Source organism: Musca autumnalis, unplaced genomic scaffold, assembly GCF_047663935.1.
Source record: "Musca autumnalis isolate F117 unplaced genomic scaffold, ASM4766393v1 scaffold_4, whole genome shotgun sequence".
NCBI lineage: Eukaryota > Metazoa > Arthropoda > Insecta > Diptera > Muscidae > Musca > Musca autumnalis.
The window spans coordinates 227,538,135-227,565,763 of NW_027411977.1; the positions used below are offsets into that span (position 1 = coordinate 227,538,135).

A 27,629-nucleotide genomic window follows, 5' to 3' on the forward strand; every position below is an offset into this window, starting at 1 on the left:
TGTTACCATCAGCTGGCATGATAATGCTACCTGTATTATTGTACCATGCTGCCAATGATATGTCGAAAATGAAAAAAGAGTTGCCGAGACTATTTTTTAATCCATGTACATTTCTGTTTCTTTTAAGAATGCAAAGATTTAATGCATATTTTCAAAAAGATTATGAAACACAAATAATACGTCTTGGCAGCTGCAATATATTAGTGGTTAGTAAAGACATAATTTTGATGTTTTTCATGCAAATATAGGTTGATAAATAATTTTCCCCTCTGGGATTATACAATATTGAAAAGGCGGTAATACCAGATTCATTATGCTTATGACTGAAAACAATCTTTTCAAAACGAAATAAAATAAAAATAGTAAAATATGTTGTTAATTGTGGTTTAAATCTGAAATATAATGCAATTTTGTGTGTTATATGCGGCTTTAAATAATTTTGGAATTGAACTTGCACTGGCATGTGTAAACACACAAGAAAACTGCATGCCAGTCGAACACTTTTTCGGCATTTTCGAGTATAATACATGTACTCAATTGGCACCAATTTACTGGCATGTGTAACGGAAGTGTTAGACAAATAAATTTATAGACGAAGGAATACTTAGTTTTGCCGCTGTCAAGTTACTCAAACACGAAAACTCAAAAAAGTTCGAAGACGATTTTTGCGGAAAAGGGAAATATTTTCATGGATATTTTTGTCTGAGGATATTGTTCCCATCAAAAACTAACCCCATGTAGCCTTTTGCCAGAACAAAATATTTATTAACTTGTATTTTTTGGCATTTTATTTTGAGTTTCTTTTTCAGCACACTCAATTCGAACATACTCGGTGAGAGCATTCCGTCGTCTATGTTTCCATTAGTTTGGTTGTTGTTTTCAACACGCAACGCGTCACACAACGGACCCTATGTATGTGGCCCATAAAGCTGAAAACACATACAACGTTTGGGTAAAGTTTTGTGTCGTTTTTGCCGTTTTTACACTGTTGGGCATGATGCCGAAAAATTCAAATTCATTTGAAATATATGCCGACAAACAGATAAACGCTGGACTTGGGTATCGTCGTCGCCCTGTTGTTGTTGTTTTTTCTCGACGCCCAACGCAAAACTTTAATCAAACGTTGTATCTGTTTTCAGCTTAAAACCGTCATCAACCATCTATGGGCAAAGTCGAAAAATCGATCAAAAGGTAATCGATTATGCGATTTCCCTCAAGACAAAAGTCGACTACGATTTTTAGATTTTTGATTGCAAAAAGTCGATTAATCGAAAATCGACTTACCTATCCCTATTTCGTAGCACTTCGTTAACTATTCGTTTTTATCACTTCGGCACGACGGACACAAGGAAAATTATTCTGTGAAATTTTTCTTTTTCAACAAGAAAATCACGTAAATTTTTGTCCTGTTGTTGTTTGTTTATCAAAACAACAGATAGATGTCTTCGATAAATGTTTTTACAAGTGTTGCGCGCGTAAATAAATAAATTAACTTGCGATAAAAGAAATAAAACACGGTGAGTTGGTACAAAAGCCACCACAAAACGAGAAAAAAATACATATACCGAACAAGAAAAGAAAAATGCTGGCTGCAAAACAACCCAAGAAAATAAAAACGAAATACAATATGTTTGAAATGAAATAAAATTGTGTTTTATGAAAGGCCGCAATGTTTGCAAGCAGAAATTAAATGAATTCTATGCAAAATGTTTCATGTTTTTCGGGCCGAGAAAAAAATCTATATCCAAATCCAAGTGTAGATTCCAGAGTGTGTTTATTTCTTAGCCAACCCAGTGTGTGTATCCGCTGAGCAGGCAAGGCAGCAGCACACAGTACAGAGCAAAAAAGAAAGTGTAGAGAAATTTAATTTCTGATGTAAAAAATTTTTAGTGGCGGTTTTTTCAGAAACAATAATTTTCAGAGATGTAATGAATGAAAATAACCAAACAAATTTTTTATTTATGTTACCTTAAGGGGAATTTTATAAAGTTGCACCCATTTTCCCCAAATGTGTGTCCGTCCCCACCATCATTTCATTGTGGTGTAGAAAAAAAGCGCGCAATTATGTGACGTAGTCATATCAGGTTGGCTGGCACTTAACAGTGGGGTCGTCGTCGAGTGTTGGCGGGCTTTTTATGTTAATGTGATTGATGAATTTATGATTTCCATTTTTTTTAGTTATGAATGAAGAGATTTTTATTAATTTTGCAATTTAATGTAATGCAGTTTTAAGAAAAAATTAATATTTTTATTTCTTGTATTTTTTTTTAGTTTTCTCCTTAGTACTGTTTCGTCAAAACATATTACATTGTTTTTGTTCATATGTTCTTTCGTTTTATATTGTATTTTTCTTCTTTTTTGCATTCATTTTCTGTTTTCTTTACCCCTCCCTCATGTTTGCCACAAACAGATTTTTTCTACTCACTTGTTTTGGTTGTTTTTATTTTTTGCTTCCCCCTCTCTTTCACTCACTCGTTGTGTTTGTCATTTTCAAATGTGTATCTCTTTTTTTCATTGAGATATTCTAACTCTCCCTTAATTCTCTTCGGTTAAAGGTTTGTTTATTTTTTTTTTTTTTTGTGTGGGAAAGGTTACTTGTTGATTTTGTAGTTTTTTTTTGTACCTGAGTTGAATATTTTGATAAACAGGTGTGATTATTTGATTTTATCTTGTTTACAAACAGTTTTGTTGGCGAATTTTAGCAGATAAATTAGCGTTTTTCGTCATTAACTCTCCACAAAGATTATTTATTTGCAAAATAAAAGCAGAGGAAAATGTGGGCAATCAGTCATGAAAGTTACTTGAAATTATGGATTTTGATTCAGTGAAGGTATGAAAAAATGTTAAGATATTTGGTTTTTGTTTATTGTTTTCTTTTTAGATTTACAAAATCATATCCACAATTGCAATATTTTTAAGTGGCCAATGTCAAGTTTGAAACAGGTTTCGTTTAGGGACATCTCTCAAATCGAGTTGAAATTTTTACAACAGGTAGTCCTTAGTATCCTGATCACAACTATATATTATATTCCGGGGGAAATCAATACTTCTCGATGCATGGGAGATTAGAGATGGGCTATCAATTCAATTTATTTTGGAAGGAAATGAAAATTGAGTGACATCATTATTTGTCATTATTAGGGAGGTTTTTAATATTCTTCTTTATCTATGGCCCAAAATTCATATATATTTTGTGATGCGGCTAAACTCAACTTGTAGTGGGATTCTGTAACTCATTTTTGCTGTTATCGATAATCGCCGGTAAAATGAATATGCTTATAATTTCGATAATTAACGAAGTTTTTCGGTAAGTTAACGATGAGTAGAAAGTAGTCGCTAGCCTCTACCGACACAAACAGTGATGCCAACTTTTCTTTATGTTTTTAGTCATAATTTTGCGATTTTATTTTACCGATTTTTGTCGGTAACAGCAAAAATGAGTTACAGAATCCCACTATTGGTCCCCGCTAAGATTTCTCAACCCAAACCCTTCGAACATTTATTTTTGAATGAGTGCCAATTTTGGCATCTGTCCATAGGAGAAAGTTCGGAGATTAAGAATAATTTTTTCTAAGTGGTTAAACATCTTTGGGCATAGACCCAGGATTAGGTATAGCCCCCGGCCACCCGATTTTATGTAATTTAAAAGTTTTTAGCTGTATTTTCGGCCAAAATTTGTTGTAATTGGAATTCGCAGTAGTCAGAAAACAATTCCATTTTAGTTTAGAATATTTCATAGTGGAGAGTAAAAAATTCGGCTGGCTGAATAAACTTAGCGCTTTTTAATCAAATTATGTTTTTCACAATGGGAATTTAATTTCTGCAATGTTTCAAAAAAAGGAAGAAAAAACCTTCTTGGGTTTTCTTTATGGGAAACTAAGGTGCCAAGAATCGATTTCTATTGGTTATAAGGGGGATTTATTAAATTCGAATTAAATTCAGTCTAAAATGAATGAAATAAATTTTAAGAACTTTTTTATAGATTTTTTTTTTCGAAACGTGTTTTTTTAAAGAATTTTTTAATAGATTTTTTCCAAAACGTGGATTTTTTTATAGATTTTTTCCAAAACGTGGTTTTTTTATATATTTTTTCCAAAACGTGAATTTTTGAAGAATTTTTAATCGATTTTTTTCCAAAACGTGGATTTGTTAAAGAATTTTTATAGATTTTTTTCCAAAGCGTGGATTTTTATACCCTCAGCCTTTAGGCTAAGGAGGGTATATACACTTTGATACGATGAAAATGTGCCTCATCGAAATAATAGTTTTAGACCCCAAGTATGTTTGGACGAAATGTGTTTCAGACAATTTGGAGTCGATGTAGCCATGTCCGTTCGTCTGTCTGTCTGTCCTGCTGGCTGGAGCGCACGATAACTCTCGAACGGATGAACCGATTCGGTTCAAATTCTGGCTTTCGTAATATTTTGCCCAAACTTAGTTTAAGTTCGAAGATGAGCTACATCGGTCCACTCCTTCCGATACCTCCCCCACAAAAGTTCGAAAATGTTCGGAAAGTTTGTTCGCACGATAACTCTTGAAGGGAGTGACCGATTTGGTCCATACTTTGTATAGCGTAAACCTTCTACCAGAGTAATATGAGGTTCCAATATGGTCTCAATAGGTCCACTCCTTCGGGTACCTCCCACACAAAATTTCGGAAATGTTCAGTTTAGGGCCATCTCTCGAATCGCTTTGATTTTTGTTTTAGAAACTTGTATTCACTGCCCTTCATACGACGGTACAAGTTTCATCAGGGGCAAGTCCATACTTCCTGAGAAAATAGCATGAAAGTTGCAAAAAAACCCCTATGTCACCGTGTGAGGTGGTTGGAGCGCAAGATAACTCTAGAACGGATCTGCCGATTCGGTCCAAAATATGGGCTTAGTAATATTTTGTCCAAACATAGTTTAAGTTTGAAGATAAGCCATATCGGTCCACTCCTTCTGGTACCTTCCTCACAAAAGTTCAAAAATGTTCGGAAAAATTGTTCGTACGGTAACTCTTGAAGGGAGTGGCCAAATTGGTCTATACTTTACACATCCTAATATCTCTACCAGATATAGATCAGGTTCAAAAATGGACTATATTTGTCCACTCCATCCGGTACCTCCCACACAAAATTTTTCGGATAAGTTCACTTTAAGACCTGATATCGAATCACTTTGAATTTTTTTGAAGCAACTTGCATTCGCTGCCTCATTTACGATGGTAAAAGTTTTTTAGGGGCAAGTCCATACTTCTTGAGCAAACAGCCCGATGAGTGTAAAAACCCCCTATGGCAACATATGTTGTGGCTGGAGATCCACATCCATAACGGTCAATGTCGATCCATTCCTTTTAGTATCTCCTTTGCAAAGCTTTTGATCTTTAATCCTAATCAACATTTTTGTCTGTTCATATCACCAAAAATTTTTAAAACCCCCTAAATACATACGTATTTTGGGAAAAAATTGTTTCAATATACACAGGCTGAGGGAATATCTCTGTCGGCAAAGCCGACTGATACTTTTTTACTTGTTTAAAGAACTTTTTACAAAAACGTGGATTTTTGAAATTTTTTTTCACAAAAACTTGCATTTTTGAATATTTTTTTATTTTTTATATTTTTTTTTTTAAAAAACTTGTATTTTTTTTTTAATAATTGGTCTGTTCCAGAACTGCTAATTTTTACTATTTTTTCCGATAACATAAAGGAAAAAATGCTATCGTAGTAGAAAATAGTAGCTTCTTGCAGGTTCTGGAACAGAGCAAATATCTTATAATTTTTTTTTTCAAAACTAGAATTTTTTAAAGAATTTTTTATAGATTTTTTTTTTTCAAAACTAGAATTTTTTAAAGAATTTTTTATAGATTTTTTTTTTCAAAACTAGAATTTTTTAAAGAATTTTTTATAGATTTTTTTTTTCAAGAACGTGGATTTTTTATACCTTCAGCATTTATGCTAACGAGTGTATATACACTTTCATACGGGCAAAATGTGCCTCATCGAAATAACTAACTGTATAACTACGGGTGTTTGCCTGGTTTGGAGTGGACTGTAGATGCAATCTTAAGCGGTGGCAACTCCAGTTGTTGTAATTCAATTTTGGAATAAGAAAACAATGCAAGTTGGCTTTCGTAATATTTTGTTCGGAAAATTTGTGCGCATGATAACTCTTGAAGGGAGTAACCGATTTGGTCCATACTTTGAACATCGTGAAACTTCTGCCAGACTTAGATGAGGTTCCAATATGGACTCAATCCGTCCACTTCTGCGGGTACCTCCTACACAAAATTTCGGAAAAGTTCAGTTTAAGACCTGCTCTCGAATCGCTTTGATTTTTGTTGCAACAACTTATATTCACTTCACCCCTTACGACGGTACAAGTTTCATCAGGGGCATGTCCATACTTCCTGACAAAATTGCCGGAAAGGTGCAAAAAGCCCCTATGACACCTTGCGTAGTGGTTGGAGCGCAATATAACTCTGTCGATTCGGTCCAAAATTTGGCCTTCGTAATATTTTATCAAAACATAGTTAAAATTCGAAGATGGACTATATCGGTCCACTTCTTCAGGTACCTCCCCCATAAAACTTCAAAAATGTTCGGAAAAATTTTGCGCCGATAACTCTTGAAGGGAGTGATCGATGTAATCTATACTTTGCACATCCTAATATATCTACCAGATATAGATCAGGTTCGAATATGGACTATATTTGTCTACTCCTTCTGGTACCTCTCACACAAAATTTCGGATAAGTTCATTTTAAGACCTGCTCTCGAATCACTTTGATTTTTGTTGAAGCGATTTGCATTCGCTACCTCCATTACGACGGTAAAAGTTTTTTCAGGGGCAAGTCCATATTTCTTGGGAAAACAGCCCGAAAGGTGTAAAAAACCCCTATGTCACCATATGTGGCAAGATAACTCTCGAACTGTTCAACCGATTTGGTCCAACAAACTTAGTTTCATGGCCAATAGCGGTCCACAACTTTGAAAGAATTTTTTATAGATTTTTTGTTTTTTCAAAAAACGTGGATTTTTGAAAGAATTTTTTTCCAAAACCTTGGATGTTTTTAAAGAATTTTTTATAGATTTCTTTTAAAAACGTGAAATTTTTATAAAACTGTTTACAAAAACGTGGAATTTTGAAAGAATTTTTTATAATTTTTTTTTTCAAAAACTTGCATTTTTTAAAGAATTTTTTATATATAGTTTTTTTAACTACTAGGATTTTTTTTAAGTATTTTTTATAGACTTTTTTTCCAAAAATGTGGATTTTTTAAATTTTTTTAAGAACGTGTATTTTTTCAAGAATTTTTGGAAAACATGGCTTTTTTTAAAGATTTTTTTCAAAAACATGAATTTTTTAAAGATTTCTTTTTTTTAACAATAAAAAGATTTTTTAAAGATTTTTTTTTTTTCAAAAAAACGTGGATTTTTTAAACAAAACTTATATTGGCATAAGTTATAAATATACGGACTGAATTCGGATCGATGATAAAAAATTTCGGTTTGAAAGAAAATTTTGTTCGCGTTAGCCGAGATTTGTTCCTGTCCATAGGAGAAAGTTTTAAATCCCCGGCCGAAGGCCGGCTTTATATAAAAAAAATTTCGAATTAAAATAAACATATCGTCAAAACCAAGGGATTTTTTGAACTTTCGGAGTCTATATCTCGGGAAGTATTCCAAGCCCTATCTGTGATAAAAATTTCAGATCGATCCGAATCCAGTTCAAACATTCATCCTTTCAACACTTGGACTTCTAAAGCAGTTTTTATAGATTTTTTTTTTTTCAAAAAATTAGATTTTTTTCAAAACATGGATTTTAAAAGAATATTTTTTTTTTTTTTTTAATTTCAAAAGTGTTTTTTTTTTTTCAAAAACGTGGATTTTTTTAAAAAAAGGCTCCAGAAGGGTTTCTGTAGAGGAAAAATAGTCTCATGCACACAAAACAGATTTTACCTATAAAGTTCCTATAGGAATAAGACCTCTCTTGCTTCGTTCCTCAGTGTTCCTCTTCCATTGTAGCCAATAGTCAAGGACGACCACACCCAGGTATTTCGATTCTTTAAAAAATTTAGTTGTACACCATCCAGTATTGGAGGCACAAATTCAGTAATATTTATTTTTCTATAGGAAAATTATGGGAAAAAGATTATTAAAGTTGTATTATTGCCTAGACTTAATTTGCATTAACAGTTTTAATTCAAATTAATTTGTACATTATCCCGAACAATAACATATGTTCTGTTCCTTTACTTTTGAAAATGGCAAAACCGGCAAAAGTAGTAAAAGTTGTAAAAACGGCTCCATATGAATTGTCTGGTGTCCGAAGTAAAGGAACGCTTCTCGAGTAAAAAGTAGTAAAACTTGAAGATTCTTGCACGTAAAGGAACAGAGTTATAGTTACAAAAACAAGGGTTAAATCAAGGCAAATTCATATAAGGTATATGCATGAATTACAACAACTAACAAATTTACAAAAACAACATTGTTGTTATTGAAAATTAACTGTCAAAGATAAATATTGAATAATACGGTCGTTCGAAAAATTTTTTCAGGAAAAAATCATCTAAAATGAAAATCATCAAAATGCAAATATAAAGCATTCAGAACTCTCGTATGTAATTTTATTACAGGTTTATGATGAAAAGAAGTATTTTATGGTAGCAAATTTCGAAGTTTCAAATTTCACGAGTAGACCCTATTACATTTTGAAAAGAAAATTTTTATTTTTAAAATCGAAAATTAACATTATTTAAATTTTTTATAAAAACAGATTTTATCATTTTTGAGAAGACTAGGCGTTCAGTGGGAATTTATAAAGCTAATTTTCGTTCCTTTAAGAAAATCTTCTTTTGCAGAAACATTTTTTTTCGAAGATTTTTATTTTGAATTAAATTTTCCATAAGGGGTTAGTTACTCCTCCTTGTTTTTTTTTTTTTTTATAAATGACAGTCGGGTATGTTCTGAGACACACTTCACCTCTCACTTCACGCCTCAAGCATTTTGTTTACCCCATTTACGCTAATTTTTCGAGTATTTTATGGACGGGCTTGGGTGTACTCCCTAATGAATCCTAGCCCAAAAAAAATCGCAAAAAAATATGAGTTAACGGGGTGAACAAAATGTTTGAGGCGTGAAGTGAGAGATGAAGTGAGTCCCAGAACATCCGCGAGTATTTAGTTTTTATGATTTTTTACTTTAATAACACATTTTAATGTACATATCTATAATTGTGAAATTTTCTACAAAGACTGATTATCAAATTTAAAAAGATATTTTTTTTTAATTTATATTTTAATTAAATTTTTATAGGGCATTTTTTATTTTTAAGAAGCCTTTTTAAATAAGAATTTATATACTACCGTAAGGAAGCTAATTTCCGTTCCTATTAGAAAATCTCCCTTTATGGAAACGTTTATTAATAGACATATTCTTCTTACTTGGCCTGCGACAAGGCTTGGCTTTCCTTAATTATTTATTTACCCAATAAATGTTGTCTTAATGTTTTTAATCTTTGTTCCGTTATGAAGAAGTTTAGTTATTTATTTAATTTACATACTTTCATGTATCTATTTTATTTTAAAAATAATTCCAAAATTTTAATAAAATTGTTTTTCTATTAAAACATTGAAAAACAAAAAAATCCACTCTAAAAACCAATTTGTGTTTTTATTTCATAAATATTACGATGGAGGAGGGGAAATTCATTGGCAAATAATAATCAGTTTTGGCCAAGTAGGTATTCTATAGGATTTTTATTTTCTGTTTTTTTGATTTTCCTCCAACACCCTTTTTGTTAGGTTTTCGAACGCAACAAACGTAGTATACCCCACCGTTTACAACGAATTCTAAAAGACATCTAAAATCATACTTTTGGTCTATCGAATGATTTTATAGACTTCTTTTTGTCCAACAAACAAACCCACACTCATATAAACGACAGCGGCGAGTGAGAATAATTTTTGTTGTCGGCAGCACGAACAACACATAGTCTCCCCATTTGGCCCCCCAAACAAAACACTCGGGTAAAAATAACAACACTTTAAGAAAGAACGAACATATCTGGTGGCTCTCATAACAAGAGAAGAGCGACTAATTTAAATAAGAACGAAATACTCACTCAATAATTATTAAACAGATAAACTCTCTGTTTACAGAGAAAATACATAATTTTTAATTTATTTTACTTTAAAATATATACATTTTTTATTTTTCCATTTCATAATAAATTTAAATATTTAATTTGGTCTCTGTAAACACAATGTTAGTCTTTCCCTGTCTGTTTCTGTCACCTCTCATAACAAGAGATGAGTACCTCACTCAATAAGTAACAGCTATGTTCTCTGTTTATGTAGAAATTCTTTTTTTTAATATTACTATTATTATTATTTTTGATTCATTATTTTTTTTTCTTTTAATAAATTTAAAATTTTCCTTAAATCCCATATTTGTAAAATCCGTTGCCCCTATATCTCGTTTGCGTGTGTTCAGATTGAGTGCCTGGTTTTGACTGGCCGGTTTGTGGCGAACATTGCTGTTTTTTTTTTTTTCACGGTTTAATCGTTACTTCTCCTTTCGCTCTGCTGTAAGGTAGAAGATTTATTTGGCCGCAGAACGCCACACAAATGCTAGTTGATTTTACAGCTGATAATTGATAGAGTCTAAAAATTCACCAAGAATGGATAACTTGTTGAGACCATAAATTTTGACAAACTCGTCAATTGTGGCAACATCACATAATTCAAGTATTTTTTCTCGTTCGTTTTTGAATCTTGAACAAACAAATAGAACATGGGATGCATTTTCATCCATATTGCATGATTCACATAGGGGAGATGGTTTCACATTCATTTTTGCCAGTGTATCCGCACAAAAACAGTGACCGCTAAGAATTCTATTCAGTTGCTTGCATTTTACAGGTGAGCCAGTGAAATTGTGAAACCAAGTTTTCCTTGATACCTTTGGAAATATTTTGTAGAAAGGTGAATTGCTGTTGGCTGCATCATCTTGATAATGTCGATCCCATTCCTTCCAAAGGTCGGAATTTATCTTTGCTATGGCATCGCCTATCGGCCAAGACAAATTAAGGCGAGATCCAAATTCCTTTGCCCTTTTGGCAGCTTGATCCACCATTTCGTTAAGCCTGATTTTTGAGTGCCCTGGGATATAATGGAGCTCCACCGTTCCACCAAAGTCTGAAGCCAACCACCACACTCTATGAACCAAGTAATTCCGATGACTCGTTGATGAGACGGATTGTAACGCGCTTAAACTGTCGGAAAAAATTGCCACTTTTAAAAAGTTATTATTAATAGCATATTCAATTGCCTTGATGATAGCTACTAACTCCGCGGACATAGACGACAATACTTTTTCTTCATAGAAAGCGAAAACTGTTCCCGATCCTTGATGAATGAATGCTGCACCAGTCCAAGTTTCCGTCACTGATCCATCTGTGAAGATGATTTCAAAGTGATTTGCTTCTACCGCCGACATTTTTTTGTTGAATAAAGATGAAACAATTTCTTGATTGGCAAGTGATTTCTTGGTAACAGCACCTTCAAAGAAGTCTTTATAAATTTTGATGTTGCAGTTTGTTTCTTGTGTTGTTTGCAATGGTTGAATATTGGTAAGAACATCCTTATATTTGTCAAAAACTTTATAGATGCTGGTATTTAGGGGTTGCTTCGCCGACAGAAGTGTATTCTTGATTGGAAGTTCAAATGCAAATGATTTTATTAGCTCTTTTACAGCAGCAAGTTCAAACCGCCACATAGGCGGAAGTTCAGCAGCTAACTGGTAAACAATTGGAATGGGAGTTGATCGAATTAGACCCAAGGATTTTCTTAAATGCGTATTGTAGCATCTTTGGACTTGATCCAAACAGGTTTTGCCAGCGTTAGCTAGAGCAGCTGATCCATATTCGATTTTAGATCTCACCACAGATTTGTATAATGTTAGAGCTTTAACTGGATCAATTCCAAAATTACACCCACTGAGCGTCCTTAAGAACTGACATTTCCGATTAACTTTATCCAGGACTTGATCAAAGTGGTGCTTAGCCGAATTGTTCGCGTCCACGAACAATCCTAAGTATTTAATTCTTCGGACCTGGTTAATAGACGTTCCATTGCAATTTATTGTGAAATCACGAGATCTCCTATTAAAATGAATGACGTTAGTCTTTTCTGGATTGAAATGTAGATGAATGGATGCACACTTTTGATGGAATTCCTCCACTTTTGTTTGCAATAACGCTCGCGCTGCTTCAAAATCTTTATCGTGGGTGACAATGAAAAAATCATCCGCAAACTGGAACAATTTACAGTTATCACAACTTAGCTCATGAAGATTAGAGGTATAAATATTAAACAGGGTAGGACTAAGGCCACTACCCTGAGCTAAACCATTCTGGACCGAAACTCGTTTGTTCCCAAGACATAGAACTCGCCTTCTTAAAAACTCATAAATCCATTTAACTATTTTGACATTAATTCCAATCTCCATCAATTTATATGCCAATGTTGTTGCATCCGTGCAGTCATATGCTTTCTCGACATCTAAGCAACAACCAAGGACATGATTACCAGAGGATTTTAACGATTGAACACAATTAATAAGGTCGTTAATACACATTGATGTCGATCGACCAGGTCTGTATGCATATGTTCTGCTGGGTAAAATGTTGAACTGGTCTATGTGGTTTTGAATATTGGTTTTTAAAGCTGATTCCAGAATTTTTAAAGGAACGCATAAAAGCGAAATTGGTCTATAATTTTCAATCTTCGTTGGGTCTTTGCCTTTTTTAGGAATAGGTGCTATTTTAACAAATCTCCAGCACTCTGGGATAGACCCCTTAGACCAAATATCTGCAATAATATAAAACAGATTCCTTTTGCTTTCCTCGGGTAAGGTGTTAACAAAGCGATATGAAACTCTGTCAGGCCCTGCCGCTGAATCAGGGTTGCGTGATTTTAGAAAACTCAAAAAGTCGTCGTAGGTTAAACGTAATATTGGTGAGTTATTGGTGATATTTTGATTTTGAACAACTGACTCAGCTTCACCATCAATCTGCATGTTGTAGTTGTTAACCTCTGTAGGTATCGGTTGTGGTTCAGAAAAGGTATTCGAGTTGATGTTAACATTGCTGCAACAGGCTTCATTTTCACGAATAACGACATTGTTACGGCTGAAGATTACAGAGGATTGATTTCTGTCCTCTGGATTAAAAACTGTATTGTTGCCATCACTGACGTTTGAAGGTTCTGGAGGACTAATTGTAAAATTAACAGTACTGCTGCCACTTTGAGAAAAAGATGGTTCAGATTCGTTGGTGCTGTTGTTATTCGCATAACTCGCAATTATTTTTAAATATTTTTCCTGGTTCTCCTCAGTCCACGATTGATTGGTGCTCTTTTCTTGTTTATAGTTTTTAAGATTTTTTGTTAGTTTCCAAAAGTGACTTGAAGACTGCGCTGAGGACACCTGATTAATAAAACTACTAAAGTTCTGCTTCTTCTGTCTATCCGTAGCTTCTTTGAGTTTGTCTTCCGCTTCATAGAACAGCGTGAGATCTGTAAGGAGTCGAGTTTTATAATATTTGCCACGAGCCGCATTCCGCAATCTAAATAGTCGCTCAATTTCATCAGTCCACCATCTTTTAGGGATATATTTATTGTCGGGTTGAATGGAAATGGTATTATTTTTCAGAATTAATGCGGTATCACTATTAAAGCTCTCAATCGAGTGTCCGACTTTCAACTGCGAAAAATCTTCCAAAACTTTTTTATGGCGTATTCGGTGCAACTTTTTAGGGCTGTTCATAGATGACTGCAATTCAATAACTACTGGAAGATGATTGCTGTTAGTCAAACGGTTATTAAGCACTTTCCACGAAGGGGTGATGGAGAAGTTTTTACAAAAGGTAACATCGAGAGCTGATGAGTAATCATTTTGACGAAAAGTAGGATCACCATTGTTTATACAGGAAAAATTGTGCATTTCCATGCTGTCCTCCAGATATCTGCCAACTGCATCCGTGAAAGGGTTACCCCACAACGTCGACTTCGCATTGAAATCACCCCCAACAATAATTGGCAGTGAAAAATGTTCAATTTTTGACAGAAGACTATTGATTGCGTTCTGGAAATTCGCCGTGGTTGTACTTGGAGGGAAATAGCAAACAATTATAATAAAATTCTGTTTAAGGTTGATTGTCTGGATACCCAGAACTTCTGCATCGATATTTAGATCCAAGAGGGAAAACTTAATATATTGCTTCATATAAACACCGACTCCACCATATCCATCGGCTCTGTTTTTGCACGCAAAATTGTAATTGAGAATACTGGAACATGAATTATCTTTAATCCATGTTTCAGTAAGTATGGCTACATCGACATTATGTCGATGTAGGAAAAGCTCTAGTAAGTGTTTATTGTGGTTGTTATTCAAACTTTGAATATTAAATTGAAGGAATTTCATGTTGATTATTTTAAACTATATGTTGGTCCCAGTGGGGTCCGTAAGGTTACCAAAAATTTTTTCGACATCTAATTGAACTAGGTTCTTTTCAATATTTACACGAAGACTATTTAAAAAATTAAAATGCTCAGATGGCAGATTTTTTGATTCGGCTAAGAAGCCAGAGACTGATTTTGTGGTTTCTTGTAGCAATTTTTCTAATTCAGAAACTTTGTTTTGCGCAGCTAGACCCAAAGCAGTGCCATTGGGAGATTGGTAGACAGCATCCTCTTCAAGCGCCAAACGACGCTGTTGTTCCAGCTTTCTGGAGTTTTCGGCTTCACGATCGCGATTTTGAGTGTTCTTGATGACTTTTGAGTATGACTGATTCGCTTGTAAAATTCTTGCAGATTCTTGAACATTCCTTGCTTGTGACGCTTGCTGAGGGTTTCTCTGATTACTCCTGGCTGGTAATGACGGGAAATTTCCGGGAATATCATCATCCAACAAATAATACCTATTGGAGAAAATGGTTGGATACTTAACTTTCACTTCTGACATAACTAGATTTTCAAGCGTCATTATTCTTTTAATGTTAAAAGCTTTGCTTCTGGCTTTACAATTTCTATCCGTGGGGGGATGGGCTTCAGAGCAATTTGAGCATTTAATAGCTTGGCAAGGTGCCATTGGATTTTCATGTAGTTGATAACAAGTTCTACAATTTGCTTCTCTCTGCTTACAATGTTTCATTACATGGTTAAAACGGTAACATTTATAACACTGCGCAAATGGAATATAGTCGCGCACTCGAATATCTGCAAAACCGTATATTTTGATGAAAGTGGGTACAGTAAGCCCCTCAAATAAAATTTTTACTCGCTGAGTAGGAACAAGCTCATCCTTTTCTTTGCGCATCACTCTGAAGATTTTCTTAATAGGAATCTCGCTTTGAATATTGTTAAACAACTCCTCGACAGTAATATCTGGATCAACAGGATAAATAATACCCATTCGTGAGACGAAGTGGGCAAAGATGTGTGGCTGATAACCGGCATCAACATGAGATTTGTCTTTAACAAATTCATTAGCAGACTTGGCATTTTTGAAGGTTATTTTTCCTCGTCCATAACCTATTTTGGTTACAGTTTGAATGTCACTGTTGTCTAATGAATTAACATACCTGGCTAATCCGAAAGTGCTGATGGGTAGACGCTGTTTATCTTTTGAAGTTCTGTCGACGTACACCATGTACGGTCCTGGATGATTAATATCATAAAAATATTCAACTTTTGCTGCAGATTCAGGTTGCTCGTTTGAGGCTGAAAACTGTGGTTGAGTGGGTGGCTTAGTGGAAATGTCGGTGGGTGGTAAACTGGGTGATGAAATGGATGGACCAAGTAGCGTTTCCATAGATGAAGACGGGGTGCCTTGATGCTGAATGGTTTTCACTGATGGAGTTTGGAAGTCATGATCCATTGTTCTTTCCCTCGATTTTGATCGCGATCTCGATCGATCTGATTTGCCCATGTTTGTGGTTCTTTTGGCAGTTAACCTTGACGTTGTCCTTTTGTCCGGTGGCTGAGCCGGTGGAGGATCCACATGACCATCCATTTTGAGGATATTAAATCCTCAGAAACTTAAACACTTCTTTCAATCAGAAATTTAAGTTTTCCAAATAGAAAAAAGAATAAAAAACTAATTTGATGATGAAATTTTTCCACTCTTAAAATAACGGTATTTCACTTCGATGCCGCTAACAGATTTATGTTTCTCGAACAATACTATGCGATAAACGTGTTGTCTGAACGGCGGTGACGCTAAGAGTGATTGCTGTTTTATTATGTGGTGTTGTACTGTGTGGGTTCTTTCTTACTTGGCCGGTCGCCTGTTGTTGTGTATGAATGTAGATATGTTTGTTTATTTATTTCCTCGTTTTAACAGTTTTTACTCACCTCGCATTTTGTTGTTCTTCTCATTTATTTTTATTAGTAACAAATTTTGTATTTTTGTTATGATTTTTTCTCCTCCTAGAGTTCATTTTTTTCTGGCGTTTTAAGGTGTTAAAAATAATGCGTGAGTTTGTTTTGTTTTGATGAGTAGGGAGAAGGAGAGAGTTCACAAGGATTGACACTAGTCAGCTGTTTGCCAAAGTAACTTCTTGCCAATGAATAAACTATTCAATCAAAAATTAGATGAATATTTTAATTACCTTTATTATTTAAATAGTAATTATGTATTATTATTGTTGTTAGTATATTTATTTATTATAATTAATATCTATAGGTGCTGTCAGTTTGTCCCTGAGTAAGAACGTGAAAGTTTCTCTATGTAGCAGATGAAAGGATTGACACTTGCTGTTTGTTCACAAAATATGTTGGTTGCAGTAGAATTTGGTGTCATTTAATTCTTAATTTATGGATAAATTAACCTTTGAAATATAAAAAAGTAATTAAAAAGGTTTGTTTATTATAAAAAATTTTATAAACATTCAAGTAACAAGTGTCGTTTAGGGACACCTCTCGGATCGGGTTGAACTTTTTACTGTTAGATAGCCCATCTTATCCTGATCGTAACGATATATAGTTGTCAAGAGGGGAAGTCCATACTTCCCGAGATATGGGGTCTTGACTTTTTCGGAAATGTCTTGCTTTACCACCAATACGTGATTTAGGAGAACATCTCGGAACTGATTGAATGTTTTACAACAGCTAGTCCTTCTTGGTTTGATCCCAACCTATGCCTCTAAACAACATCTAAGCAAAATAATTCAAATGGACGATAAGGGAAGGGAGACAATTGATTGGATTGGTGATCTATATTTTTATATCCTACACCACCCTGTGGTAAGGGTATTATGTGTTAGTGCATTTGTATGTAACATGCCTAAGGAAAAGAGATATAACCATAGTTCCTTCTAGGGATATGCATAGAATCACTTTCTGAGTCGATTTATGCAGGTCCGTCCGTCCGTTCGCAACGTACAGGTCGCATTTATTGTTCGATTTGGCTGAAAATGGGTGAAGATAATATTTTTATCCTAATGAAGAACGCTACTGCTTATGGTGAAAATCGGTTCAGATTTGGATATAGCTCCCATATATATTTTTGGCCGATTTGAGGTATTTGAAGCACCAAACACGCTGTATCTGTCCAATTTTGATAAAATTTGGAATGTGTGATGGAATAAGGTCTATAGATAAATCTGCCAAATTATATCGAAATCGGTTCAGATTTGGATATAGCTCCCATATATATTTTCGTCCGATTTTTGGTATTTGGTGCACAAAAGACGTTATATATGTCCAATCTTAATGTAATTTGGAATGTGTGACGTAATTTGGTCTAGAAATAGGTGTGCCAAATTATATCAAAATCGGTTCAGATTTGGATATAGCTCCCATATATATTTTCGTCCGATTTTTGGTATTTGGTGCACGAAACACTTTATATATGTCCGATCTCAATGAAATATGGAATGTGTGACGGAAATTGGTCTAGAAATAAGTGTGCCAAATTTTATCGAAATCGGTTCGAATTTGGATATAGCTCCCATATATATTTTCGCCCGATTTAAGGTATTTGATTCACCAAAGACGCTATGTATGTCTAATTTTGATGCAATTTGGAATGTGTGACGGTGTTTGGTCTAGAAATATATGTGCCAAATTATATCGTAATCTGTTCACATTTGAATTTAGCTCCCTTATATATTATACCTATTCACAGTGGTGTAGGGTATCATATAGTCGGCCCCGCCCGACTTTGATCCTTTCTTTACTGGTTCTTCTTCTAACATTTTTTTTTTTTGCAATCAGAATCACTTTATACAATTTGTTTTAATATTGTATCCTTTTCTTTTTTCTTTCCAGGATAACATTTAGCAATAGTAGTCGTAGTAGGACCCCATAAAATATGGCAGCTAATAATAATTTACACAATCTTCACACTATGCATCCGCATGCGACACCACAACAGATTACAACTAGCGGCAATAGCATGTCCATGACAGCGGTTGGAGGTGGTATTGGTGGTGGAGTCGGTGTTGGCGGCGGCGGCGTTAATTGTTTAATGCCACAAAGTGTTATTGCCTCAACGGGAACCGTTAGTCCCATGATAACACATCATCAGATGCCGCCAAATATGACACCAGCACAAAATCATCCCATCAGCAATAACCAAAGCGCCTGGGATCAGTTAACAGCTTCAACACACAATACAACAACAAATCTTCAACACACAACAAATCTTCACAATCAACATTCATTAATTGGAGGAGGCGGAGTAGGAGTTGGAATGACAACAAGTCTCATTGGTGGTACACCAACACACATGACATCGTCGTCAACATCATCATCCTCGGTAAACATTACAACTCCGAATATTCTAGGTGGCGGCGTGGGGGGTATGACACCCAACAGCACATCTACCTTAACCTCCCTAATACAACCGGAAACACCACACCATCAAGCCGCCGCCACAACCTCAACGCTTCACCACACCGCCGGCGGCGGCGGCATTGGAATTAATAGCAACAACAATAACACCAGCAACATAACAGGCATTGGTAACAGCAACATCATGACCAGCCTTATAACGGGAGCCAACTCACCAGCCGGTCCCAGCTGTTCATCGCCCTCGACACCCATTAAATCGGGGCCCAATCCCATGGAACAAATAATGGCCCACACTCCACAGGGAGGACCACCGCCCATGTACACAGCCGGTGGGGGTTATGGTGAGGAATTAACAGCCGAATTGGTAAATCAAGGATGGCGTAAATTTTGGTCAAAACGTGAAAATCGCCCTTACTATTGGAATAAAATAACCGGAGAATCACTATGGGAAATGCCTGGTGCACGACCCTTTGATCCCCTCACAGATCCCCTGGGTATCTCACATGGTGGACAAATGCCACCAATGCATCAGCCCCACCACCCGCATCCACATATGCAACAACTACCGCCTGGCGGTCATCATCAGCAGCATCATAACCTAAAACGACGACCCTCGGATGATATGCACATGCATGGTGGTCATGGCGGCCACGGCCAACAGCCACCCATGAAAAAATTTGTCCTAGCCGGACCCTGGGATCTGGAGGTATGCACAAATGCGGTAATTGTTGAAAGGCCACCCACCCTTTTGCCTCAACCCCATCCCGAAATAGAAGCGCTGCGCGCAGCCTATACCATGAAATTGGTAAAAACCTATGAAGATCTCTGTATGCGTAGAGAAAACATTAAGGCGCCAAAAGATTCCTTTAATCGTTGGCTAATGGAGCGAAAGGTCATTGATACGGGCTGTGATCCCCTGCTACCCAGCAACTGTATACCCGAAATATCACCATCTATGTATCGTGAAATAATGACAGACATACCCATAAAAATTGTCAAGCCCAAATTTACCGGAGATGCCCGTAAACAGCTGTCGCGTTATGCTGAGGCGGCTAAAAATATCATTGAATCGCGGTCCGCACCGGCGGAATCGAAAAAGGTCGTCAAATGGAATGTAGAAGACACATTTCAATGGCTGCGCCGCACTGTGGGTGCCAGCTATGAAGATTTTCAAGATCGTTTGGCCCATCTGAGGCGGCAGTGTGAACCCCATCTCACAGAGACGGTAAAAGGTTCTGTAGAGGCACTGTGTGCCAAAATATATCATCTATCGGCTGAACATGCCCGTAAAATACGTGAACGACATTTGGCCCTACTCAAAGAACATGGAATACCCGAACCAACACCACCTCCACCACCACCACATTTGAAAAAAGTCTGGTGTTATCCCATACAATTTGCCGTACCCTCGCCACGTATGCCGGCAATTGAATATGTTCAAGATCGAGATCACATGATTATCAAATACACTCCGACAACCCTAAATCAACCCGATGCTCAATATATTAATCTGACACATTTGCAAAAATTGGAACAATTATATCGTTACAATTGTTTCGATGATAAGAAATTTGATTTGTTCATTGGACGTGTTTGGTGTCTACTTAAGAGATATCAAACATTTCTGGGTAATGTATTGAATTCGTCACAGGAAGCTGAGTTGACCCAGGCCTCGCTGCCCACACCCGTATTTGAGTGTTTACATCGCCACTTTGGGGTGACATTTGAGTGTTTCGCTTCACCGTTTAATTCATATTTTCGACAATATTGTTCGGCCTTTGCTGATACAGATGCCTATTTTGGTTCAAGGGGGTAAGTGAAAGAGACAAGGAGTAACATTTGAAATCATTTTACAGGGATTTTTGTTTTGTTACAGGCCTTTCCTTGATTTCAAACCTGTTTCGGGTTCATTTCAAGTTAATCCTCCACATTGTGAGGAGTTAATTGATGCAGCATTGCAGCATGTGGATAAATTACTTTCAGAATCTATGGAACCATTAAGGTAGGATAAAAAATTGTTATATTGTTTATATTGTGTAATAGCATGGTATACTAACTTGTTTATTCTTTCTCCCCTTTTTAGCTTTATCATTTTCTTACCGGAATGGAAAAGTATTGCAAAACTGGAAGAAAATATTTACAAACGTCGTTCAATGGTCGTTTTGGGCATGGCCCATGAATATCGTCATGGTTATCAACATATTATACCAAAGTAAGTGGAAATAATTAGAATATTTCTTATTTTAAATTATAAGTCCTTATATGTAAATATTTATAAATCACGTCATATGATCAGTGAAGTGTTTTTGAAGTCGTTAAGTTTAGTATTTAACGGTTAACGACAGCGCATGGCACAATTAAAAGGTAGATGCATGTGTTTGCGGACTGTCCTGCAGAATTCAGAAAATTGTTCTGCTATAGATGTGGAAAAGCAGATACGGTCACTGCTAAATGTCCAATATGCCAGCAGGGAAACCCGAAGAGAGGTGTGGAGAGGACAGGGGAGACACGTCCCACCAAGGACCCTGTAGTCAACGACCCATAGTAGATAACATAGTTAAGATCGTAGTTAGGAATAGAGATAAGTTAGAGAAGGATACGGTTAAAATTGATATATAGAATGTTACGCCGGCTCTGAGGCATTACATCCCATTGGAACGACGAAAAGAGAATTATGAAAAAGTGAGAGAAAGAATTGTCAATTCGGAAGTTGTTGCCGTCCCGAATAAAATTGTTCAACAACGCCATTTGATTGAATCAATCTCCAAAGTTTCCAGAACGACTAACGACCCCAGAATTTTTACACAAGTGGAGATCCAAAGCAAAACAATAGAAGGTCTTCTAGACACTGGGGCGTCAGTGAGTCTTCTTGGCAAAAATTACAGGGAGGTAATTCAAGAACTTGAAATTCCCATCATACCCATGACTAGTAGGGTTACCACTGCAAGTGGAAACCATTATCGAGTTGGGAAAAAAAGTTCAAATCAAATACCAAGATAAAGAGAAAGAGATGATAATATTTTTGTGCCCAGATCTGAAGCAAAGTTTATATTTAGGAATAGGCTTTTGGCGTTTGTTCCAACTAGCTCTGGACGTTGTAGGAGTTGCCGAAATAGATGTAGAAAAAGTCACTACAGATATGGTGAAAATAACAATCTCAATCCACACCAGTTGTCTCCCGATCAGTCTGAACGAGGTCATCGAGACCTTTAAAACCTTTGAAAAGGACGGATTGGGGTGTACAACACTGGAAAAACACATTATCAAATTTATTGATGGAGCCCATGTCGCCGGCAGTGCAGGTCATTACCTATCAAGAGGTGGATAATATATTGGCACTCAACGTCATCGAAGAGAGCGAGAGCCCCTGAAGCAATCGCACAACGATTGTGAGAAAGCCTGATAAGAATCGCTTTTGCCTTGATGCGCGCAAACTCACCGTAAAGGACGCCTACCCGCTGCAAAATATAGATGGGATCTTGAGCCGCATTGACCTACTATATTAGCAGCGTGGATCTCAAATACACATTCTGGCACATCCAAATGGACGAAGAGAGCAAATCTTATACCGCCTTTACGGTCCCAGGTCGTCCGTTGTATCAATTCCGCGTGATGCCGTTTGGCTTGTGCAATGCCGCACAGAGACTATGCCGTCTGATGGACAAGTCATTTCCCAAAGACTTAAAGAGAGTGTCTTTGTACACTTGGACGACCTGCTGATTATTTCGGGCGATTTCGAGGAGCATCTTCGTCTATTGAGAGAGGTGGCAGAATATTTGAGGAAAGCGAAACTAACTATTGGGTTAAAGAAGTCCCAATTCTGCTTTTAGCAGCTAAAATATCTTGGCTTCATAATAGGTGAAGGAGTTTTGCGCACAGATCCGGAAAATATCGAGGCAATTCAGAAAATAAAGATTCTCAGGAGTGCCAGAGAAGTGAGAAGTTTTCTCGGTACGGCTGGCTGGAACCGAAGATTTATAAAAGACTTCGCCACTATTTCGGCTCCACTCACCGACACCCTAAAGAAAGGTACTAAATTCACCATTAGCGAGCCGGCGAAAGAGGCTTTTGAAAAACTTTAAAAGGCCCTTAATTCGGCACCGGTAATGCGCCACGCCGATTTCGCTAAGCCATTTTACATACAGTGTGACGCCTCTGAGTATGGAATCGGGACCGTTCTTTTTCAGTTGAACAGCGAAAGGGAGCGGCACCCGATTGCTTTTTATTCTCAAAAGTTCAACAAATGTCAACGCAATTATAGCGTTACTGAAAAAGAATGCCTCGCTGCAGTGATGGCTATAAAGAAATTTCGCCCGTACGTTGAACTCATGGAGTTCACCTTAATTGCAGACCACTCGAGCCTGCAATGGCTAATGAACCTAAAAGACTTAACGGGTCGATTAGCTCGTTGGTCATTGCCGCTCCAAGGCAAGATTGAACACCGAAAAGGGAAGAAAAACCTGGTCGCTGACATGCTTTCCCGGTTGCCTACGGCCGAAAAATTAGATTTAGATCACGTTTCTGAGTTCGAAAGTGATGAATACAGGGAGCTCCTAGGCACAGTAGAAAAGAACCAGGAAAGCCTGCCTGATCTAAAAATTGTTGGTAATATGGTTTTCAAAAAAATCGCATTCTTCTTATGACCCTGAAACCCAAGAATTCCAATGGAAGTTGTGGGTTCCGGAGTCAATTACCCATATATTAATTGAACAAGCCCATGATAAGACTAACTCTGCCCATGGAGGCATTTCTAAAACGTTACACAGGCTACGATACTATTGGCCTCAAATGGCTTCGCAGGTACGAAGATATGTTACCAACTGTACGGTTTGCAAAGAAACAAAACCCACTAACGAACAAACGCAAGCAACAATCGGGAATGAAGTCGTTATCCATCGACCATTCCAAAAATTATATGTATATAGATTTTTTGGGAAAGTACCCGCGTTCAAAAAGTGGCAATAGCTTTGTATTTACTTCAGTAAATTCACATTTTTAAAAGCAATGCGAGAGGCGACTGCGTCTAATGTGGTGAACTTTTTGGTGGAGGATATTTTGCGCAAGTTTGGTGTACCCGAGACGATACATAGTAACAACGGGGCCCAAATTGGATCCATACTATTCAAGGAAATGATTGAAACCTATGGAATTAATCATATTCAAACAGCACCCTATGCGCCGCAGTCCAATGCATCGGAACGGGTAATCCAATCCGCGCTTGCTGACATCCGAGCCTACCTGGAAAGTGACTACCGCGATTGGGACCTTTACCTGACAGAGATAGAGTGTGCCCTCAGAACTTCCGTCCATACCGCAACTGGTGTCACCCCATTCTTTCTTTTCAAATTCAAAAAATTCTTTTAAAAAATCGTGGATTTTTTTTTAAAGTGTTTTTTTTTTTTTCAAAAAATCGTGTTTTTTAATTTATCCAAAAAATCGTGCGTTTTTTAAAAAAGGTTTTGTTTTTTAAGTTTTTTTTTCCAATATAAAAATGTGGATTTTTTCAAGATTTTCTTTCCAAAAAAAAGGATTCCTTTTAAAGATTTTTTTAAGACGAGGATTTTTTTAAGTTTTTTATTTTTTAATTTATATATATAGTAATTATAAATTAAAATAAGTTTATTAACTAAATGAAGTGAAAAATATTTAACGTTTTGTGCTTATCTTTCCAGAACCGATGTCAGTGTTAAATGCATGCAAGGCACCCAGGTGGTATGGTTGCAAAATAGTGCCGGTCATGCACGCTGGGGACCCAACGAAAATCGCGTCGAGGCCTTGCGTGAGGCATTCCGACCACAAAGAGATCGAGAGCGTGAAAGGGAACGTCAACAAAAGGCTGAAAATGCCGCAAATTCGTCGTCATCCACAACACAACCCTCAACATCTTCTCAGGGATCCTCTAGCAGCAATAGCAGTTCATCAATGGCATCATCGTCGTCCACCACGACGGGACATTCATCATTATCATCTTCCAATATATCAAGTGGTTCGTTGACACCACAACATCATCAACAAATCTATACGACAAGCAATACAGCAGCGACAATGGGATTTTCTCCCTCACCACACAATACCCTGAGTAACAACAACAACAACAACAGTTCGACAACACCAACTTGTATGGCTTCCCCGTCAGGAGCATCAACATCAAGTGGTATATCATCGATTAGTAGCAGTTATGGAGGTGGTGCTGGTATGTCACCATCTCACCTGTCACCGCATACACCACCCTCTAATTATCATGCCTCTGCCTCACCGGCTCTAAGTTTACAAAGTGATTGTTCATCACCAACATCATCGACATCCCTGTCACCGGCTCCCCATATGGAACATGGCGGCGGTGCCACAACCACCACTTCGGCTAATGTATCCATTACAGCTGCAGCCACAGCTGTAACCGCTGGTGGCACTTCAGCAGCAGCTGCGGCTGCTTTTGCCTCACTGGTAAGCGGTGGTAATGTGACAGGTACACCTGCTGGCGGCGGCGCCATAACAACAACTGCTGCACAATCGGTAATCAATTCAGCTGTTTAAGAAAAACCCACACGGATGTATAATGAGTGTTGGATCGTAAACAGAAATGGAGATTTAACTTCTTCTATATAGAAATCTACTTAAAATGAAAAGAAAGAGAAGAAGAAGGAAGCTTTTGGTAGGGAGTTGTTACAATTCACAAGGCTTGAAGGAAGTTTAGGGCAACCGCTCTCTATCTCGATCTAAGATATTCACATATTTTCTGGGAGTGTAGTAAATGGACCTCGGAAGTTCATACAAAAATTCAAAGACTTTTCTTAAGTTTCGGGGCACCGGTCAAATACCTACGGAGTTAAGACTTGTAATGCCAAAAACAATGATTAACGAGGGCATAAATCTTTTTGAGGCGGATACCAACTTCAAGTCATACTGGTGCTCCTAAATTAAACGTTTTTATAAGCCCCGTTTTGGGGATGTATGGACTTCCCCAAGACGATCCCATTTTAAGCTATAGTGGTGATCTTTTTCCAGCAAACCATTGGAGCTCCTAAATTAGACTGTAGCTATTTGTAAGCGGCCAGCAGGAAGGCCAATTCAAAAGACCCATTGATCTGCAAATATGCGATGTTTTTGAAAAGTTACAACTCCTCGTCCTTTGTTGCTTCCCTTCCTCTCTCCACATTTCTTAACTCTAACTAAACTAAGAATTTGTTTTTATATATGAATATTTCATAATTTGCTGTATATATTATTTGTTTAAACATTTTCTTTTCAATTCTTATTTTTCTCTTTTTTTCGTTTTTTTTATTAGCTATTAAGCCTTTGAAAAGTTTGAGTAAAACTTTAAAAATCACACAACAACAAACATCTAACGTTTACACACACAAAACCCCCCTCGCCCCTTCCCCCCAACCATAAGATAAGAAAAACAATTTCTAATTTTTAAGGCAAACAAAGGTCAAGAGATGAAATCATCAACGTTTTTTGTGGCAATTTTTTTTTTTATAATTTACTAATATTTTTTTATATAGAAGTTTTATTAGTTATTTATAAGTTAAAGTGTTTTTTCTATAACTAAATTTAATTTATTATTAAACAAACAACAAACAAAAAAAAAAAACTATTAAGATAAACTAAATATAATTAAGACAACTTTTTCATTGACATTTCACATTATCATCATCAAAAAACTTAAGATAAAACGGAAATAAAAATAAAAAACAAATATCGCTCATTTCAATGTACAAAAAACACAACAACAAAACAAACAGAAATAATAACAAAATTATAATATTGTTAATTTAAAATCAGACAAAATACCAATAACAAATATCCCCCCCTTCCCCATACAAAAAAATAAAAACTTTAGCTAAATAAAATCATAACTATAACTCCATTTTAAATTTCAATATAAAATTTTTAAAAGAGAATAATTATGTGGATATCTATAAAACTTCATTCATTACACCCTTTCGCCCGCCTCCCCTTCACAAAATACACACCCACACAAGACATTTTATTAGCAAAATTGTAAAACTAAAACAAAAAAAAAAAATAAATCTCAAAGAAAAATAAACTTTAAAAGAAAAAAATAAAGAATATATGCAATTGCCGTAATTAAAAAAAAAAAACAAAGCTTGTCCAAGGCTTGTCCATTAGCAAAACAAGATAATGTTGTACTTTTTAAATACCATTAAAAAAACTACTTTAACCACCACATCCTCTCCTCCACACAACACTCTGAATCATTCAGAGATTTTAAATTTTGTTGAAATTTTTTAATATCTTCCTACTCCTCCCCAACCACATTTACGCCCCCCCCCCCCCCCCCCCCCCCCCAATGGACATGTTTAGTAAATAATAACATAAAAACTCATTGGAATATTTCAAAAACAAAAATCTTTTTTGTTAAACTATAAAAAAAAAGAATAAAAATAATTCAATATTTGAAGAATACCACAAATAAAGAAATTGTAGTTGAAAAACGAAAATAACATTTGTGTTTATTTGAGGAATTCTGAATTTGAAATAGATCGTTAAGATCTAATTTCAAAACGCCAAATTTGGAAATTTTGAATATTTTTTAAGAATTTTTTTCTACTTACTATTTGTAGGTAAGTCATATTTGTTGTTTTCAAATTTAACAAGTAAAAAAGTGTCAGTCGGCTTTGCCGACAGATCTATACCCTCAGCCAATGTGAAGTGAAACTCACCTAAGGACAGATCGAATGTATTTTTTGGCCCTTTTTGGACATTTGAACTTGCCGACAAACATGTGGATTAGGAATAAACTGCATTAAGGCACAAAT

The 27,629-nt window shown here is 36.1% G+C and overlaps 1 protein-coding gene across 3 annotated transcripts; it reads left to right on the plus strand.

Moving 5' to 3' along the window:
• The first annotated feature begins 1,309 nt into the window (after positions 1-1,309).
• Positions 1,310-27,311, plus strand: Pcif1 (Phosphorylated CTD-interacting factor 1). 3 transcript variants are annotated; one of them, XM_073986528.1, is made up of 6 exons: positions 1,310-1,517; positions 18,322-20,658; positions 20,723-20,848; positions 20,930-21,058; positions 24,519-25,359; positions 26,132-27,311. In XM_073986528.1, the coding sequence occupies exons 2-6, from the start codon at positions 18,365-18,367 to the stop codon at positions 26,144-26,146; spliced, it is 3,405 nt and encodes a 1,134-aa protein (XP_073842629.1). In that variant the 5' UTR covers positions 1,310-1,517; positions 18,322-18,364; the 3' UTR covers positions 26,147-27,311. The 3 variants fall into 3 exon arrangements, with proteins under 3 accessions (XP_073842629.1, XP_073842627.1, XP_073842628.1); XM_073986526.1 differs by having other exon boundaries at positions 24,519-27,311; XM_073986527.1 differs by lacking the exon at positions 1,310-1,517 and adding an exon at positions 16,813-16,909 and having other exon boundaries at positions 24,519-27,311.
• The last annotated feature ends 318 nt before the right edge of the window (positions 27,312-27,629 follow it).

Excerpts from the sequence above, each read along its gene's own strand:
- Pcif1 (XM_073986526.1), top strand. The coding sequence starts at position 18,365 with ATGGCAGCTAATAATAATTTACACAATCTTCACACTATGCATCCGCAT. Across the intron at positions 20,849-20,929 it reads GAATCTATGGAACCATTAAG|CTTTATCATTTTCTTACCGG; the intron begins GTAGGATAAAAA and ends TCCCCTTTTTAG. Across the intron at positions 21,059-24,518 it reads TATCAACATATTATACCAAA|AACCGATGTCAGTGTTAAAT; the intron begins GTAAGTGGAAAT and ends TTATCTTTCCAG.